Source organism: Cibotium barometz, chromosome 40 (assembly GCF_041138505.1).
Source record: "Cibotium barometz isolate CiBa-2024 chromosome 40, ASM4113850v1, whole genome shotgun sequence".
NCBI classification, from domain to species: Eukaryota; Viridiplantae; Streptophyta; class Polypodiopsida; order Cyatheales; family Cibotiaceae; genus Cibotium; species Cibotium barometz.
Window position 1 is genome coordinate 32,164,678 of NC_141085.1, and position 21,440 is coordinate 32,186,117.

At 36.9% G+C, this 21,440-nt stretch overlaps 1 protein-coding gene across 3 annotated transcripts in view; it reads left to right on the top strand.

Annotated features, from left to right (window-relative positions):
• Positions 1–5,867: 5,867 nt before the first annotated feature.
• Positions 5,868–21,440, top strand: part of LOC147615423 (sugar transport protein MST3-like) — a 256,115-nt gene continuing 240,542 nt past the window's right edge. Inside the window, exons 1-5 of one of the 3 annotated variants that reach the window (XM_086779544.1) lie at positions 5,875–6,197; positions 6,577–6,896; positions 7,025–7,450; positions 9,476–9,676; positions 10,008–10,554. In XM_086779544.1, the coding sequence (XP_086635670.1) occupies positions 6,059–6,197; positions 6,577–6,896; positions 7,025–7,450; positions 9,476–9,676; positions 10,008–10,415 (1,494 nt within the window). In that variant the 5' untranslated portion in view covers positions 5,875–6,058 and the 3' untranslated portion in view covers positions 10,416–10,554. Of the gene's footprint in view, positions 6,198–6,576; positions 6,897–7,024; positions 7,451–9,475; positions 9,677–10,007; positions 10,555–21,440 lie in introns of those variants that run through there. The other 2 variants (XM_086779547.1, XM_086779546.1) reach the window with 2 other exon arrangements.

The window sequence follows — 21,440 nt, forward strand, 5'->3', positions numbered from 1 at the left end:
CTTGCTAGATATTGGGTAAACATACACCCAACTAACAAGAAAAGCCACTAACACACTTCGATGGAAAATAAACCCACTGCATTGAGCCTCACATGTGAAATCCCAAAAAAACCCAACACATTGACAAAGCCTTCACTAAGAAAAAAACCGTTATGTGGTAAAGGAACCTGGTTTTTTTTTACAAAAAAACCATTTTTGGATATGTCCATAAACTTGATACATAGTCATGTTACAAAAAGGAGCTTGATATCCACATAAAGTCAATTACAGTCCGTATCATCTTCTTGCACTATTTTTTCATTAATTACCCATTTTTGTAGATCCCAGGGGATATCTCAAGGGGTGCACTACCACAAAAAACCCTAGGTATCATGTGCGTTCAAGAGGTATTTAAAAAACCCCTTAACTAAAATTTCCCCCCCAATAAAACAACCCCTCTTTACTTATGAACTAACGGATTTTTTTCTAAAGTTAAATAAAAAAAATCCCTCCTATTAATGTAATCTTGTTAAATTTTCTCAATGTGTCTAATTAAAAAACCCCTCCTGCTAAACTCACGTGGTACACTAACATTTTTTTGAGGTGAACCCCCTGAGGGGAATATGCACATCACTCAATCCTACTGTTGGTAGTTGGAGTAAGATGAACCATTCATAGTCTGTGTGTGGAAAGAACACAACTTAATATCTAGAGGAAAACCCTCTGTAGAGATATGTTGTATCCATGGCTTTAATACAAGGGATATAATCATGATGTAAATGTTTTGATCACTTCCACACACCCACACAATATATGAGGTTTTGGTGGTTACAAATCGATAAAATAAGTAGGATGTGACTCTAGCTTGTGCGCAAAGTTGCCTTTTTCCCCTTACTTTCACATTGATAACACATTCATAGCACAATATCTCAAAACCAACACACCCACACCCACCATGAACAACAAAAATTGCCAAATCCCACACTGTCAAAATTGGCCTTGACTTTTCTGGCCCACACTGACCCCAATACAATTGTTAGCAGTGATTACACAAAGAGAATGTGCTCACACAACACCACACAACCAACTTGGCTCAAGATCAGAGAGACAAGTTTCTTCTACAACACAAGCTCCATTGGCTATGAATGAGCAAGACAAAATAGCACCCAAGCTTCTTGTTGTAAATGCTAGAACTTACACTAGTGAGCATGAGGATGAATGCACTCAGCTCACAAATGCATCACCAAGAATATTGATGACAAGGATCAAGGTAGCTCCTTGACAAATTGAGGTTGATCAAAGCTTTACGACTTCTCGGGTCTTCATCACCTTCATCATCTTCACAAAACAAGGAGGTCTTCAACATAGAACCTTTGCCCTCACTCCAACAGCATCACGACCTTCACCCACTAATCATCAGTGGTGGCAGTAGTCTAAAAAAACCACTAGCTTCACTATGATAGCATCACGACTTCTTCATTTAGCTTGAATAATATCTTTAGATTGAGCAGCATGAAACAATTCCAAGCTATGGTGGTCCTGCACTATATGGCACACTCAACTCGACTCTCTGGAAAAAAATGAGTAGTGTTAACTCCTTGTTCATGACTAAAGGTGCACAATTATCAACCCATCATGTCTTTAAATAGTGATCCAACTTCGAGGTCCTTCTGAGATGACTGGGTCGATGTTGATGCTTTTCCCATATGATTGCTAAAAACACATTCTTGCCTCTTTCTCACAATCGATACCCTTCTACTGTATTGCCACACCATTTTTCAACGTTAGTTGGCCTCCACACTAGACTATACTATGCTACTTTGATCATTCTTGATCACCGTTCAAGAGGCGACTAAATATTGTCCATGCTCCACCCATGAGACTACTGATTGATGCCTCCTTACTGCCTTTCAGGTCTTTCAGGGAAACACCATGCTCTTACCATTTCAATGAGGAGAGATCCATGTGCATGTTGACATTATCATGATTACAATCATATGTAGCATGCCTATGCTTCTGATCTGTATGGCATTGACCTAGTCATCACATTCTGATTTCCCATCTCCTACATGGCTAACACAGTCAAGACATCTTGCTCCTCCACATTGGTTGTCAGATTCACCACCTTTTATCTAAGGCTTAAAATACTGTAATAACCTCAAGCCATTGGCCAAAGATAACACCATTACAATAACAAGAGCTTCCAACATTAAAGTCTATCCAATGTCAAAACCCAAGGATACAAATCTTAATTATCATTAACACTATAGTAATTGAACAACTAGAACTTAAACCTGAAGAAAACACAATGGTGGCTAATTCAAAATTTAAAGAAGAAATAGAAGAACAAGTTTCAACACAACCACCTCTAATGCCAGAAATAGAAGAGGACGATACGAATAAACTACCTTATACTCTTACAACAAACGAAGCTCCACCCATTGTCAAAGATATAGATGGAGAGGTCTTTCTAGAAATATGTGTATTTGGAGCCATGGTTCTAGTTGAGAATGAGAGAGTCGAGGATGAGCTATAACATCTTATTTCTTTTTTATTTAACAAGCAATATACGTTTTTGTCATAGTTTTTTTTGTTTGAAACCATTAATGTAAGTTTTGGCAGACACTTGTCATAATTTCTTGTAAATATTGCTACATATATTCTTGTATTTGGGATCATTAGTGCAAGCTTTAGCAGACAAATATTGTCATCTTAATTTCTTATAAATATTGCTACATATCTTTGTATTGTTTGAAAAGTAACTAAAAACTAGGCTGATAAGAACTATGAGAAACACTTGAACTTTTTTTAAAAATCACACCAAACAAAAAACAAAAAAATATTTTTGACTCTTTTTTCGATGCCAGTATTGACATCATGTTAGACGCACATTTTGATGCTTTTTTAAACTAAATTATAGATGATAATTTTGACGGTGATTTTGATGCTTATTTCGATGATGCGAGTATTGTTGAAACTGATTGTTGAAGGCTAAAGATCTTGTAGTAGTGATAGCATTAATCATAACACTAAAACATCTCAAAAACTTAGAATATAACGTTAAGTATAAATATTAAACTATTATATTAAACCTTGATAAAAAATTAATATATAACAGTAGACCATAATAAAATATCAAAACATAATAGAAAACAAACCTCCATAGCTTTACTCTCCTTTGAATTTGTAGGACACGATATCCTCAAACAAAAAGATGAATGAAGGGAAAGATGAGTTTTAGGCTCTAACTGAATGTCACCCAAAAATCAACACACCCTTCATCCTCAATCTTTGTCTCTTCGTCATCTCTTCAACCTAGTCTCATTATTGAGAAGATCAAGTGCCATTAATGTGGCAATGGAGGGAAACAAAGATATGAGCTAAAAAAGAGTGGATAACTACATAAATTGATGGCTATATATAGAGATTTATTTTTTTCACAAAGCAAAGGAGACTGGAAACTTAATTTGTGCTGGAAACTTAATTTGTTGGAAAAAACTCTCATAACGCTACAAATAAAAGTCCTAAAGATGTGGATAACTTAAAAACCTAATTACTACAACAAGAGCATTAAAAAATGAGCCTTGAAATAAAAGAAAACCTATGTACTCTGAAATTTTGAATAAAATTAGGGAAAATAAACAAAAACTCACTTTATGCTCTAATTTAGTCGTATATGAAAAGAAATTTCAAAATCCAAAGTCTAAAGAGCTTAAATCCACCGAATTTGATGAAATTTGAAGAGGAAACGTTAGGATGGTTAGTTAAGAGGGTCACATCGACCAAGTTGTGCGTTTTTAGTTCAAATAGAAAAGAAATTTTTAAGATTTTATAAATTTTAAGGAGATCTAGTGTCAGTCTTAGAGAAGGACAATGTCAGAATAAACAAATGACTAAATCTATTATAATATAACCAAGATGGATCCTTTCGATCCTATAAGAAGAGAGAGAGAGAGAGAGAGAGAGAGAGAGAGAGAGAGAGAGAGAGAGAGAGAGAGAGAGAGAGAGAATATTTTATATTTCTCTTTGTACTTTTCCTTGATTCATGATAGAGAGAAAGCCCTCATAGGGCCCTTTTTTATATTTCTCTTTGTACTTTTCCTTGATTCATGATAGAGAGAAAGCCCTTATAGGGCCCTTTTTTGAGTCCAAACTTTTTCTAATGTAGTATATTTTTAGTACTCTCTTAAGTTCTTAAAATAATTTCAAAAATAGAAACAAAACTCAAAAAATGCTAATAAATCAAGTTAAGCTCTATGTTATGTGAAATTATTATGTTTAAAGTGGCTTGTTGATAAGAGCTAAGATGTAAAAGCTATAAGCATTTTAAGGACACACTGTTCTATAGTCCAAATCTATGACATGAGGTATTGGTAAGAGTTTGTACAAGGAAATCAAAGCTCTATGTTATGTAAAATTATTATGTTTAAATTGGCTTATTAATTGGAGCTAATATGTAAAAGCTATAAGCATTTTAAGGACATAATGTCCTATAGTCCAAATCTATGACATGAGGGACGTGCTAAGAGTATGCACACGAAAATGCATACTTACATAAATCCAATTTTTGACTGGATTACATCATTCATGTGTGTTGTTTCATTAGAAGATCTTGTAAAAAAATTCCTTTTGTATTCAAGGGAGATTAAAAATTAAAGTTGAAGAAAAAGCATGTTTTTAACCTATTTCAAGAGTGCCTAAGTGAACAAAGGTGAGCACACTTAGCATGAATCCACTACAAGATCTAGTAATGAAATTCTTTTTGTATATTAAAGGGAGATTGGACATTAAAGGTGAAGAAAGGCATGTTCTTAACCTATTTCTTCACCTATTAAAGGTGAAGAAAGGTATGTTCTTAACCTATTTCAAGGGTGCCCAAGTGAACAAAGGTGAGAACCCTTACTATGCATTAACCCTTAAATATGTTTTTTTAACTACATGGTTGCACTAGAAAATGGATCCCAAGGTCATGAATAATCACCATGCTAACCATGATTATTTATGAGCTTGGGGATCCTTTTGCTAGGGAGAGTATCCCTAGGGACATGATGATGACGCTCATAAAAATAAACGACAATTTTAATTGACGAGCTATAAAGATGGTTTTAACCCTCAAACCATAGCTCTGAATGACGAGCTATAAAAATAAAAGAAATTCTGTTTCTCATGCTCTATCTAAGATGAGATCAAAATGATAATTTTAAATGAACTTGGGGTCCCTTTTTTTTTGCAAGGGAGAGTATCCCTAGGGACATGATGATGCTCATAAAAATGGTTATAACTTGGGGTCCTTTTGCTGGGGAGAGTATCCCTAGGGACATGATGATGCTCATGTCCTTTTGCTAGGGAGAGTATCCCTAGGGACATGATGATGCTCATAAAAATGGTTGTAACTCTTAAAGCATAGCTTTAATTGATGAGCTATAAAGATGGTTGTACCTCTCACATGAGCTATAAAAGTTAAAAAGAAAACTATTTCTCATGCTCTATCTAAGATGAAATCAAAATGATGGTTGTAAATGAACTTGGGGTCCCTTTGGTACATGGAAAATGTTTAGGCTAGGTGTCACATCAATTTTGAGGCTCTATCCAAGTGGACTTACTTTCAAGGACTCTCATATTAAATACTATTAGTTCACCCATTATTATTGAGCTCTCATTGATGACAATTCATTTCTGCCATTGTAAACAAGAAATGAAACATTCTACATTACAAGTGAAAACTTATAGATATGATGTGGTTAAAGGTGAATTTGTGTTATGTATTTATATATATATATAACCCAATTTCCATGCATACCTTGACAATGAGTGTACTGTGTACTACAAGGCTGACATAGAGAACACCTAAAAGGACTAAAGAAAAAGGTGATTTGAGGTGTTGACTCATTGAAGTTAAGTATGGAGGACCGAGTCCAGGAGGTGATCATCAACGACAGAGCCTGAAGCCATAGCCGAGCTTGCAAACCTTGCACAAGAGAGCTCTCCCATTAGATCTATATTATTGCCTATGCTGATGCATAAAAGACCAACACATTTATCTTTGTAGAGGCTCTTTTGTTGCAGTATACAGAAGATTATGCCAGGGGGCGCTAGCTTGTATGTCTCCTCACAGCGAGAGTATTCTTATTCTCGAAGTGTCACTCCCTTTGTTGTGTTTGTTTGCATCACTGCAGGCTCTGGCGGTCTCTTATTTGGCTATGATCTGGGAATATCCGGTAAGTAAATCTTCACCACTTTAGCCTAGTTGCTTAATTGATGTGTAATTAGTAGATCTAAAAGACTGTAGTAGCGAGCTAATTCAGTTTTAATAACAGAATAATAGTTCCGCTTTAGTAAAAGAGCTCACTTATAATGTGAAGTAAGCTTGAGTAGATGGATATAAGGAGCTAATTGTTGAAGAGTATTAAGCTTAAAAACATGTGTTACAGAGCTAATTAAGCGTCAAGCTAGCTTTAGCAAATGGATTAGAGTGGTAACGAAGTGTGTCAAGCTTAAATTCTTGGATTAAAGAGCTAATTAAGGCGCAGAAAGCTTGGCCGTACATGAATAATTACAGAGCTTATAAGGGGGGGTGTACTAATTAAAATTGTGCAGGTGGTGTGACTTCAATGGATGATTTCCTGCTCAAATTCTTTCCGAGAGTGTATAAGAAGAAGCACAATGCGGAGACAGATAACTACTGCAAGTTTGATAGTCAGCTGTTGACGCTGTTCACGTCGTCGCTCTATTTGGCGAGCTTCATAACGTCCTTTTTTGCGTCGGGAGTGACAAGGAACTATGGGAGGAGGGTCTCGATTGTAGCAGGCGGCATGTGCTTCCTGATTGGCTCGGCACTTGACGGTGCTGCAGAGAGTCTTGGCATGCTGATACTGGGCCGACTGATTCTGGGAGTTGGGCTCGGATTCACCAATCAAGTAATTATCGTCAAACGCTGTGTCTAATCACGATTATGGCTAAACCCATTTCGATTATCTAGCTAGGTTTTCGACGTGCATGCAATTTGGGTAATGAAACATCTACTGTGGGATTGCCGGCGATACAGGCAGTGCCGTTATACCTGTCGGAGATGGCGCCGCCAAAGCTCAGGGGCGGATTGGCGACGATGTTTCCGCTAGCCATATCAACGGGAGTGACAACAGCATTCCTTGTGAACTACGGAACGGGGCACATCGTGCCGTGGGGGTGGCGGCTCTCCCTTGGCTCGGCTTCCATCCCCGCATGCTTCATAACAATTGGTTGTGCTTTGTTGCCTGACTCCCCTAGTAGCCTCGTCCAAAGGGGCCACCTCCACGAGGGTCTCTTTGTTTTACAAAGACTGCGTGGCACCCATGATGTTCAAGAGGAGTTCAATGACCTCCTTGAGGCCACCGAGCTCTCCAAGTCAATCCAACACCCTTGGAGAAATATACTCCAAAGGAATTACCGCCCTCAACTCGTTATGGCCTTTGCTATTCCCTTCTTTCAACAGGTATGCCCCCTTCTTTCAACAACAAGGTATGCCCCTTCTTCCCACACAATCAAGATTGTTTAATCATGATTATAAATGCTTATAAGTTTCGAGCCTCTTGTGATAGTGTTCAGGATGCCCACTAGTATCTATTGTATAGGAATCCCATATTCCATATGTGCATTCAACGAGTATACAAACAACACCTTCTTGGCTTTTTGCCCACGCAATGCTAAGAGTAGGAATTTTCTTTTTGTATAGCAATCCCATATGCCATGTGCGTATGGGATCCCATATGCACATGGCATAGGAATCCCATATGCCATGTGTATAGGAATCCCATATGCCCACTAGTATCTATTGTATAGGAATCCCATATTCCATATGTGCATTCAACAAGTATACAAACAACCCCTTCTTGGCTTTTTGCCCACGCAATGCTAAGAGTAGGAATTTTCTTTTTGTATAGCAATCCATATGCCATGTGCGTATGGGATCCCATATGCACATGGCATAGGAATCCCATATGCCATGTGTATAGGAATCCCATATCCCATGTGTATAGGAATCCCATATGCCATGTGTATAGGAATCCCATATGCCATGTGAATTTAATTGGTATACAAAGAACCTTGCCTAGGAAACACTTTTTCTTCCGTTAGTTAACTTGAATTTGCATGTACGAGGGATTCTCCTTTCTTCTACCAAATGGCCCAATAAACATTTAAATATGTTTCTCTTACCTTGTGGACCCTATTAAAATAAACCAATCCTTGACCCCTTTAATAGTGCAACAACAATGTCTTCATGAATAATCAATTTCCTCTCCCCTTTATATTGTTATCATCCAAGAGAAAACAGTGAGCTCTAAGTTATCACATTTCCATTCAAACATTATAAATAGAATAGTTTAATTTTACTCTCCTTGCTATTGATAGGAAGGTGTGAGTATTCGTTTTAGAATCTAAAAATCATTAATTTATTGGTAACTTGTTATAATTTCTTTGAAAACTCATAAGTAAGCATATTGTTGTGAATTTATTCACTTCATGCTTGTATAATTTGGGATTTTAAAGGTAATCCTTTTATATATCTAAGGCTGATAAAACTAACCCTTGTGTATCATACTTTCTCTTTTATAATTCCATGAATAAGAGATACCACTTTTTAAATTAAAAATACTTTATGTATACATATATATCTTTTATAAATTCTCAATTCATCTTATGTAGTTTTAGGTGGTATCCCCTCTACTTTTACACCTAAGAAGTGATCATGTAGTTTTAGGTAGCTTCCTCTCTATTTTTACACCTAAGAAGTACTGCTTTTTTAGGTTTTTAGTAGTGCTAACATTAAAAATGGGCATGTGATAAAATTTTTGCAAATAAAATTAGAATTTTTGAAGATTATACATAAAGATTCTCTTCTTCAAGAGCTTTCCAATGATGTATAGCATGATAGGAAATTTTGTATTGTGGGTCATATTTGGATCCAAAAATCATTATAAAAAGTCATGCTAACTAGGATCAATCCTGGACACAAAAAGTGTAGCATGTTAACATGCTTCCACCTTTTTAGGTCCCCTCCCCTCTTTTTTTACACCTAAGAAGTGATCATGTAGTTTTAAATAGCCTCCACTCTATTTTTACAACAAACAGGTGATTATTTTCACATATCTTATTTGAACTATGGTAACATTGTATTTACTACACTTTCATCCTAGATTAAAGAATGTTTTACAAAGCTCAAACTTTGTGTACCTTTTCATGCTTGTTGCATGTAAACATTGTATTTACTACACTTTCATTCTAGATTAAAGAATGTTTTACAAAGCTCAAACTTTGTGTACCTTTTCATGCTTGTTGCATGTAAACATTGTAAGTTGACATTATGCTACTTAATCATGCTTGATTTTTAAAACTATATGTATTCCAACTTTTTTAAAGAAATAATTGCAAATGCACATCGTGTAACCACATGGATTGGTATCATTATACATATGCTACAATTTTTATATGCTCATATCTCCCTTGTTGTTTTGTGTAGGTCACTGGTATTAACATTATCACATTTTATGCCCCAGTGCTATTCCAAACACTTGGCTTTGGGTCCAATGCTTCTCTCTACTCCGCAGTAATTCTAGGTGCTATAGGCATAGTAACTAACATAATTGCTGCATTTGTTGTGGACAAATATGGGCGCAAAAAATTATTCCTCTATGGTGGATGCTCGATGTTCATTTTTTTGGTAAGCATGTAGCACAGTCAAAGTATTTTACTAAATATGTTTATATATGGATTAAATAACATTTTTTAAAAACTCTGAGGTAGCTTGTTAGGTTTTTTTGAGAATTTCATACAAATTAAATGCATGCATATGGGAATTTTGTATGGTGTTTGTAATGGGGTAATTGTGCATGCACTCATGTTTGTGAATGTGTACATGTATGTTTGTTTAGGGGGCATGGAGGATGCAAAATTCTCATATACACTACTTTTGGAGCAACCTTCTAACTAAATGCTTTCTTAAATACCTATAAAATAAAAGGCTATACTAATATTTTTTCTTGATTTACCAGGTCCTCGCTGGTCTCCTACTACAATGGAAGCTAGGAGCTCATAATTCTCTCTCTAAAGGGTATGGTATAGTAGGTGTTTTGTTGATATGTCTCTTTGTTTTTGGATTTGGATGGTCATGGGGCCCATTGGCATGGCTTGTTCCAAGTGAGATATTTCCACTGGAGATAAGATCTTCAGGGCAAAGCATCAACATAAGTGTCATCATGTTCTTTGTCTTTATATCAGCACAAGCCTTCCTAGCCATGCTTTGTCACCTAAAAGCGGGAATTTTTTTCTTCTTTGCCGGTTGGGTTGTTGTCATGACAATCTTCACCTACAAACTTTTCCCTGAGACAAGATGTGTACCCTTAGAAGAAATAGCAAACCTATGGAAGCAACACCCTTCTTGGAGTGTATACTATGAATAAGGCTACTTCCTAGTGATGTATGTGATAGTTTTCATAGTTAAAAATGATTGTAACATATTTACTAAACAATGGTAGATTTTAAAAAATAATAATAGCCACATACTAATTCATTAGAAAGTAATCCATTAATTTTCATAAATTTATGCCTTATGAGGGTACTCTAATTAAGGCTTCTCCCCCACATTCTTCTCATGGTATCAAAGCGTCGGTTCATGTGAAGAGCTCAAGAGGCAAGCAAAGGAAGCGATACATGGGCAAGGGTATTTTTGTGTCTTCCCTCTTTAATTTTAGAGCAACACCTATGGGCAGCTGAGCTACATATAAACACAAAAGTCACTATCTTAGATGAGGCATCCTCCTAGGTGAAGGAGGAATATCCTATTGTGTTCAGTTACCGTTAATTTTGTTAGCTAAAATTTTATGTTTTGGGGCGTTTCGGGCCCAGTTTTGGCTCTGAAAGTTTTTTGTAGGCACTCTATGAAAGTGTTAATTTTGACTGTGTATGCCTAATTTTTAGTATGACCAAAGTTGCAAAAGAAATTTGGTTGCAAAACAGTCTATGTAGAGAATCTTAGATTTTGAGTTATTTGTGGATGTATGTTTGTGTGACTATTCCATATATAGTTGCAGTGTAATAGTTTTATAGTACAGTGTAAAGGTACTGTAAACCTATTATACTGTAAACCTATTATACTGCAATAGAATATGAGTAAGATTTACATGCAAATTGAATTTATTTTCTATTTTGATTTTTGGCGTTTTGAGTTTGGAATGAATATCAATATCTAACGAGGAAATATTAGTAGCTTTTCGTCTAGTGGGTTTTGTTTCCCTTTGTTAAAATACCCTAAGTGACATTTTTAGAGCAACTTTTAATAGATTCATAGCATTTTCCTAGTTGCTAGGAAGCTCTGTGGTTTGAGTTTGAGGAAGAGCATGAATTATTATTACTCAGTTTTTGTTTAAGCATGAATTATTATTACTCAATTTTTGTTTAAGCATGAATTATTATTACTCAGTTTTTGTTTAAGCATGAAAATGATTGTGGAATTCTTTTTGAATGGGATAGTGGAGCGTTGTGCATTATTATATGAATGAATAGTATAAGCTTCATTGTGCTAAGAAATGGAACTTTCATCGAAAGCACCATTAGCCATTTCAGAGAATTCCCATCTTTGAAAATAAGACAAGATAGTAAGTTATTCTAGCTTTTTCTAGTTAGTGACAAATTTGGTAGCTTTTCCAGTGGAACAAAACATCAATCCACACCGATCGAGCCAAGCATGGTTTTCTTAGAAGGGGGAAAGGCTAGCCCCAAAGCATGGATTTGAAAAAACCGATTTGTTCTGATTCTTATAAGTGAGCTTGACACAACATTTTGATGATTAAATAATATTCCATTTCAGTTTTCGCCACCTTTTCTATAGTTTCTATCAAGTTCAACCTTAGTAGAGGTTGTCGCCACCATTGCTATTTCTTCTATCAAGTTGTCGACACCTTTGCTATTTCTTTTATCAAGTTCAACCTTAGTAGAGATGGGTAGTGGAACTGGGTGAATAGTTAAAAATGCCGTGCCCTGTGGAGACATAGGGAACATTAATTCTTCTCGATGTAGGAACATCCTCTTGCTATAGAGAAAAGGGCTAAGTTGGACCGCATGTCTTTGAAATCCAAACTACTATATGCAAAAACCTTTCCCACAAGGGGACAACCTACATGGGGGGATTCGCCCTCCCATCACACACTTAATGCGAAATATATATCACTCTATAGATATCTTGTAGATGTGACATATGAGGATAGCTATTTTAGCATCATGCTCTAAGATGCAAGTAGAACCTGATTCTCCCCATTGCTAAAGGCACTACGTTAGGAAGAACTATTTGATAATAAGTTGCTATCAGTGATAGTCTATCCCATATTATGAGTGAGAAGTTAGATAAGGACAACTTCCAAGAATGGAAGTTTAAGATGACCAATATCCTTATGGGAAAAGGATATTAGGAGTTCATCGTATAGGTGATGAAAAGGAGCTTGAGATTGCTAAAGAAATTCCCACCCCACAGCATGTGTACAGGCATATAAAGCACAGCATGTGTACAGGCATATAAAGCACAGCATGAAAGAGCCAGAAAGGTGTTATATTGATTGTTTATCAGTGTGATAGACTTTATAACTATACATATATAGGATGCACAAATGCCCAAGGAGGCTTGCGACCACCTTAGTGAAGATGTACAGTAGTACAAATACTCATCAAGCTTGGACGGAAGTTAATTATAAATGATTACTTGATGAAGATTAAATAGTTTGGAGATGCTCTTGCTTGTATTTGATCACCAGTAGATGATGATGATGATATGATATCGATGATATGGTATCGGTGATGACCTTGAATGGTCTTGGTAAGCAATACATCCAATTTTAGACCTCCTTTGGAGTTCAAGAGAACTTTATTGATTTTTAGGAGCTGATTGCTCTCCTCATCCATGAGGAGATAAATATTAGGGAAGGTTCATTTGTTCTCTAAAAATTCACATGAGTAGGTCTTCTACTCAGACTAGGTAGAGGTAGATCATCATCTAGAGCTTGAGGTGGATGCCATTTTGGAAATGGAAGTCATAGACATTAACAACAAGAATCTAATGTACAAATAGGTGGAAGAGACCACTCTAGAAGTAGAGGTAGAGGTTGATCATCATCTAGAGGCTGAGGTGGATGCCATTTTGGAAATAGAATTCATGGATAGTAACAACAAGAATCTAATGTACAACCAAGTAGAAGAGGCCTCTCTAGAGGCAGGGAGAGTAAGAGAGTCTGAGGTGGTTGGCAAAGACATCAAAATGCAAATAGCATGGAGTGCTATTAATATGGCAAACCAAAGCACATTATAAAGGATTGCTATAAAAAACAAAATGATATACAATAAGGTAACTACAAAGCTATTTGCGATGTAGCACATGCTTAGTTCTACGATAGAAGATGTGTTAGGATCAAGACATATTTGGTCTATGGATTATGGTGCCTCTTACCACATGACGGTCATGAATGAGTGGTTTATAGATATGTACAAAATAAAAAAAATTAGAGAATATCAAAATAAGTGATGATACTATGCACCCCATTGCACACGGTAAAGTGCCATCGTCTATGCAAGATGACAAAATGAAGTACTTGACAGATGTAATTCATGTTCCTAATATAACAAAAAACCTAATTTTTATTGGACAATGGTTGAGCAGTATTTGCAAAAAGTGAGGTTCATGGATGGATCTGTGAACTTGTATAAGGCAAGACCATTTTGCCAAGGGTTGTACGTAGACATATGGCATTGGCTATGAGGAGACAATTCATCTCGGTTGTGAGAATGGCCAAAACCATGAGAGCTACCATTGCTAAAACTGTAGCGAAAGGTTGGTCTTTACATCAAAATGGATGTAAAGCATAGATTCTTACATGGTGATTTGTAAGAATAAGTTTATATGATGTAGCCACTAGGTTGTGAGAGTGATACACATCTAAATTTTGTGTGCAGATCATGCAAAGCCTTTTATGGCTTAAAGCAAGCACCCTTAGGATGGTTAACTAGGATTGGGGGGTATTTTATTACCATTGGATTTCAGATATCGAATGCAAATCTTTCACTTTATGTGAAAAAGGTAGGTAGCGAGCTTATGATATTAGTCATTTATGAATATGATCTTATTATCATTTTTGATAGTGCCGCTAATATACATGATGTCAGAATAATTTTAAATCAAAAGTTTGAGATGAAAGATTAGTGAGCTATAGTATTTTCTTGGTATAAAGGTAGTTCACAAAATGATAGTGCCTCTCAATGTGCTTTGTCCTGGTATGATAGATAGGACTACTCGAGCTACTCATGTTGTCATAAATGATAATGACACTATCCAGAGGCTCACCCATATCACCAAGTAGCTTTTGAAACTAATACCACAGCACATCGAGGACACACTATCATTTTTTAGTAGCGTTCTAGTAGTGTTTTTGGAAGGGAAAATGTCAGGGCTTTTAACAGTGCTGAGCTACTAGAAACGCTGTTCAACAGCAAAAAAATGCTATTGAACATCACTTTTTGCTACTTTAGTAGCGTTTCTAACAATGAAAAACGTTGCTTTTTTTCTTCTTATTGAAGCTTAATCCTGACCCTAGATTTTACATATAGGAACCTTAGTAGAAAGCTTTAATGAGATCTCCATTAAATCTCTCTATTAGGATTTCTACATAGAATCTAGGGTTAGGGATAAGCTTCAATGAGAAGGGAGAAAAAAAGATTCAATAAGTTTTCTATGTTATGCAAAAATTTCATTAAGATTAGGGTTTGGTATCTGCTTTCTATTAGGGTTAGGATTATGGTTACTAATACTTTTTTTTCTTTATTTAGTTTGATTTTATAGGTTATCCACATATACAAGCCTCACAAGGTAAGTGATCTCTCTCTTTTATGTTTACTCTCTTATACTTGTTAAATTTGCAGCAATGTGATGAGCTATGGTGGATCAAATGCAAGAATCAACATAATTAGCAAAGTGATTAGATGAGATTAGTGAGTAATTAATCTAATAGAATAATGTAGGCATAGATACTTAAAAACCAGTGAATTCTCATTAGGCCAATGCCTCAATTTATAGGTTGTACATCCACAAGATGCCAAGCATATAATCCCACTGATTTCTCCTTGATTTGTGCCATCTTCCCTACATTTGGGGGGCATCTTTTCCTAGAATATTTCCACACCCCTATATTAACTCATTCTACCCTTGATTCTCTCATGAGTAGATACCTCTCACCTTTTCACTACTGCCCACTTAATTACAGACTCCCTTTTACAGTCTCTTGCTACTAAGGGCTTGTTCCCGCACACACCCATTCATTTGCATATTTCAAAACCTCCCCTCAAGTGAATAACTCTAGCACACCTGGACCCTATACTAAGTTTTCCTCTTACTTGGTAGCCCGCGACCAGTGCCTCAAGTCCTTAACTCATAGTCCTTGACACTCTCTCTCTATGTGTCCAAGGCTACTACAAGTGCCCGCCGCGACCTTGACTAAAGTTCTCACACATACATCTACCACATGGCCTACATCATCACTGGCTCTCAGAGGCAGTTTTACTCTATTGGGGCAGGTTACATTGGGTTGTGGGGTTTCTCTCTCTTTCTCTCTTAGAAAAGATGTCTTGACTCCTCTTCCTTAGGAGTCTCCATGAAGTTTGCCGATGTCAATCCTTCTTCATTTGGTCTATAGTAGTAGCACTCTCTAGCCACCATGTGTCCTGGCTTCCCAAAGTTGTCACAAGTGAAGGTCCTTCCTCCTCCCCTGCCTCTTCCCTCGTCCTCGTCTCGTGAGAGTCCTCCTTGTTTGTTGGGTCCAACCCTTTCTTCTGTTTGATCTTGTTCTCTTGCTCTAGTATAGAGATCTGTCTATCTCATGTAGCTTCAATTCTGGTACATACTTTAAGGTTGCCACAATGTTTTCATATTCTCCTTTGTCCACACTCTTCAGAAGCACTGCTAGTGCCTCATCATCCTTTACCTTCTTACCAATGGTTGCGAGTTGTTGCTTAATGCTTTTGTATTTGTTCAAGTGTGTGGTTAAAGGTTCCTATATAGCAGTGAAACGATCCTGATATTTATCAAGGCTTATCGTTATAATAATGCTGCTATATTGTCATTCTATTGTAAGCTACCTCACAAAGATGCCATAGCAGCACCCCTATACTCTACCTTTGTACTCAACAAGGCAATTGTTGGCTATTTCTTACTGCGAAGCACTCCCTAAAGAAAACATAAAGGTGCTAGAAAATCTCTTATTTGAGATACAAATTGAGTTGTTAAATAATGCTGCTAAGTAGCACTCTCGCCTATAGTGAATATAACAACATCTATAGGAGTGAAATGATCTTGATATTTGTCAAGGCTTATAGTTATAATAACGCTGCTATATTATCATTTTATTGTAGTGTAAGCTACCTGATAAAGATGCCATATCAACACCCCTATACTCTACCTTTGTAACTCTACCTTTGTAATCAACAAGGCAATTGTTGGCTATGAAGCTCCCTAAAGAAAACATAAAGGTACTAGTAGATCTCTTATCTGAGATACTACCAGCCCAATCAACATATGTATACCCATGTAGGTAAATCTCTCTACCATTCTCATAGAAAAGCCCATAATCAGCAATGGACTTTATGTATCTAAGAATCTGTCTTTCCACATCTAAGTGTGCCTTCTTGGGGGCCTACATAAACTGACTCACAAATATAACAATCTCGTCCAAATCTGGCGTAGTAATGGTCATATAGATTAAGCTACCCATTATGTGCCTATACATAGTAGGGTCCTCCAAAAGCTCACTTGTATCTATGAAAATCTTAGTGTTCTACTCCAATGGCACTAAAATAAGCTTACATCTTATCATACCATACTTGGACAACATGTCCGAGCCCAGTCCATATTACCTCTATATATAAAAATGCCATTAGGTGATCTTGGGGACAATGTTCTAGCCATTAGGGCCAAAAACGGCTAGAAAAGGGCTGTTTGTTAATCTAAGGATTAAGAAATTGTCCAATTGTGAATTGACACGTATACAAAAGTATGGCATTCTTGTCTCCTCTAAATGTCTTCTTAACGGTTCTATTTTAGTGGGGCGAACGGCTAAAACGGCTTAATTTAGACGTTTACGATGGCTAACATTAAAGTTTGGGTCCAAATAGTGACATCTTGTTCCATTTTATATTTCAAAAAATCAAGCAGGAAGATACGAAATCTTCTCTTTTCAGGCTCTGAAAACAACGCTATTAATGACAAATCACCAAATTTTTTCAAACGTCTACTTTCCACCTTCCCTCCATTTTGGTATGGCTCATTCCCTTTTCCACCTTCCCTCCATTTTGGCATATGGCTTATTCTCCTTTCTTTGCATTTTCAAAAGACTCTCATCTGCGAGCTTCTATGGCGTCCTCATGTCGTCCTTCTCATAATATAACTTCTTGTGATTTTCATAACACTAGAGAGGATGGTGTTTGGAAACCCATGTCTTTTCGTGTGAATGATTGGGTAACAATGCTTCCCTCTTGCAAAGGTGCCCAAAGGGTGAAAAGAACCAAGTGAAATGAAGTGAAATCCCATTGGAAAGGTCGTGTTCTTGCCTTCAAAGTGACCGACAAAATGGCTGGCTTGCAAAAGTTCAACATGTCTACATGGTCAAAGACATGGTGTTGAACTTGGATGAACATCCAATTCTCCATTCTTACTGTAATTTAACAAAACTTTATCTATTTGATACAACACAATATTTCTCCTTCTGATATATTTGTTGTTTGTTTAATTTCAGTTATCTTTCCATCAACAGCTGTGGAGTGGCAGCCCGTTGAGAGCTTAAGTGGCACATTCAAAGAAATTCACAAGGGGATTGCAGATGTAATGTATGCAGACAAACCACCTTCATTTTACAAATCAGTGGATATATTTGTGAATTTTGTAGAATACAGGGTTCCATCAAGAGAAGGTGTTCATGGAGAATTATATGACATACCTATTCCCACATTAATGTCACTCGAATGGGAAGTTCCTAATCCAAATACCATAACAAGCTTCAAATCCAAAATCAAAGATTATATTCTTAAAGCTATGTCTCCTGGAAGGATTTCAAGAAGGATAAAAATTCAATGGTTCTTGCCTATACATGTCTTTGTGGCATGTTTCAATACAATGGAATTGCAGAGGACAAGAATGATGTGGCTTAATAGAAGACTATCTACGACAGATCTGGACACTGTACTTGGAGAAGGATGGAGTACCAAGGAAACTTTTCATATTGGCGACAATATCAGTTGTAGAGTAAGCCCAAATTCTATGTCTATCTCATACCAACTATGTCGTCAATCCCTAGTTTTGGGCTATGACTATAGGAGATGGAAAAGCAAGCTTGGTAGTTGGGTCCCTTTGGATTCTGAAGAGAATTGTCCAGAGTTTGAATTTAACATCATAGTCCATCCATTCATAGATCCTAGGAACCTTATAATAACATCAAACTGGAGACTACAACATGTAAGAGAGTCGCTTGAGTTTCTAGACGAAACATCACCTGAATATAGATTCAAAGTAGATGATATTGTTGTCAGTACAAGGATGGAGAGTGTAACCTCATGCATCACATGTCTTCCCCCAAAAAAAGTTGTATTTGAGCCACTTGCAAGGGCAAGTTTGTTAAGCTGAAAAGGATTTTCCAATAATGTAATCAATATATTCTGCTAAATTTCGTCTTGACTTCTTCACAAAAATGGTCAACATATTGTTCGCAACACAAAACAAGGTTTAACAGTTGAATATCAAATTGTTGATACTGAATTTAAGTACAAAATATAGTCCCAAAAAGGGTGTGTTCATATGGACAAAATGAACAAAACAAAAGCCAATTTGTGGAATCACTCAACAAAATCAACTTTTCTTTTGGCATGGGATGACCCTGGATCTTTAGAGAATCTTTCTCTCTTCTGTTTGGTTTGATCAAATTTGGCTGATTGAGGTTTAAGTTCCGTTGTTTTGAGCTCTTGAGGTGTTGGAAAGGAAGACTTTGCAGTGGATTCCTCAACTGGTGGTAAGTTGGGCTCTTCTCTGAGATCTTTAGGTGTTGGTGGCGAGGGAGACTCTTTGGCAGTGGGGTCTGGTTTTGGAGAAGGTTCTTTGGAGGTTGGCTTTGGAGACTTGGCAGTCTTCTTGGGGGACATGAAAAAGAAATTGAATGGAGAGCCAACATTTGCCCTCTTACTTTCTTTGTTGGATGAACGACACTTCTGAATTTTAAATTTCAATGGTGAGTGAAACGGAAGACCTTTAGTAGCACTCTTCTCTTTGACAGGGGTCTTCTCTTTGATTGGGGTTTTCTCTTTGACAGGGGTCTTCTCATTGATAGGAGTCTTCTCTTGAGCTAGTGAAGGGCTCTTCTCTTTAGCAGGAGGGCTAGGGCTCTTCTCTTTAGCAGGAGGGCTAGGGGTTTTCTCTGTAGCCTGAGGGCTCTTCCCTTTAGAATGGGTCTTCTCTTTAGTAGTGCTCTTTTTCCCCTTGGAAGATCTGCTCTTAATAGGGCTCTTCTTTCTTTCCTTCTTCTCTTTGGCAGAGGTCTTTTTCTTTTTGGATGAGCTATCCTTGACATGGCTTTTCTTCTCCTCCTTTTTTCTTTTCTTTGAAGTTGTACCCTTGGCTCCTTTCTTAGGTGGAAAGGGGGAATCAGGATCAACTGGATTGATAGATCTTTCCAAAACCATAGACACTGCCTTCTCCCTTACCCAACTTACCCAAGAATCTGGATATTCATGCAACTAAGGCAAAAGAAAATGATAAAATTTCTTAATATGAGAAAGTCACTAAATGTATTGACCCAATCAATCAATGCTATCATTACATGAACTTACAGTAAGTGTTGTCATTCTAAATCTTGACTCAAGATATCTCCAAGCATTAGCAAGCACCATCCATCCACAAGATGTTGAGTCTTTCTGCAAAGGAACTTTTGGATTGTAGTACTTAAAATCTTCAAGTTTGTAGTCTTCATAGGTGGAACCTAGGAAACTCAAGATAAGTTTGGCAGCACTGCAAGCATAAAATATTGAGGGTCAACCAAACAAGTGAAAACTTACAAAATACTGTTCTAGAACATAAACCATGGTAAAGTTGATTCTTACATTTTACTTCTCCCATGAATGGATGCTAAAGAATTCATAAAGATTACATCTCTATCCAATAGATTGAAGATAATAAGACTCCAATGGCCTCTGTGATAAGATGAATACTACAATTAGTTGTGAATATTGTAATGATGGACAAAAGATAATTGAGTGTGAGTCTTACACTTCAACATAAGGGTTTACAATGTAATTGCATGTCAGCATATCAAAGTCATTTAGAAAACTTGCAAGATCCCCTTGCCTATTGAAAAGGCACTGTGTAACAAGGGGATCAAGAATGGTCACTTGCATAGCCATTGAGTCAGGAAGATCCCTCATAAGACATCTGGAGACATAAACAAAACATATCAATAAAATATGGAATCTGAGAAATTCATCAAGAAAGCAAAAGGAAATCCACACAAACCTCAGATAAAGAGGACTGTGTCACATATCTCAATATTGTGATTCACAAGCATACTTGTGTCTTCAGGGGCAATGTCACAATAAACCTCGTCCTCTCCATGCATGGAGACATCTACTACCATTTGACCTGTTACATTCTGATAAAGTTTTGAATTGGATGCATGAAGAATTTCAGCTTGCTGAGAAAGAATGGCATCCTCTGTAATCTTCTCCTGCTCTCTCTCTTTCTCCACTTCTTCTTTAATATCGTGAGCTTTTCTTGTACTATAAGTATGCGAAACATCTTCAATAACAACTGATTGTTTGGGTTGTCTTGCTGGAGGAATATTTAGAATTTCAAAAGCCCTCATATCTTGACTTGGAATGGGTTCCAAAGCTTTGTCAAACTTGTATCTAAGTCTAGACACAAGCACAAAATCTTTGCTCATGAGAGTGATCCTATGAGCAAACGCAGCAGCAATGTATCCATCATTCATGAAGTCGATCAAAAAATCCTCAGCAGCCTCTTGAAGACACATAAGGGCCTGTGACTCCCATCGGACTTTATCAAGATATGTGTTTTTCATTTTGCCAATTAACCTTTCTGATATGTCCCTGACAACCCGCATAAATGGCAGTCGAGGGATGAGAAGATTAGTAGATTTCTGTGCCGCTTTGATCTCTCTTAGTGACTTCACCTGATAGTTTAATCTCTTTCTTGCTGTTGCCCTAGCACGAGGCTTTGGAGGAGGCTTTTCTTGTTTTTCATCGACAACTGGCTTTTTGGAAGATCCTGGTTTGTCTTGAGCTTTTTCAGTCTCCAAAGGGATGTAGACTTTCCTTGCAGTCTTCACCATTGAAGTTTAAGAAAAAGAAGAGAACCCGATCGGGGTGATTTGTGAGTTGAGATAAAAAAACTAACACTG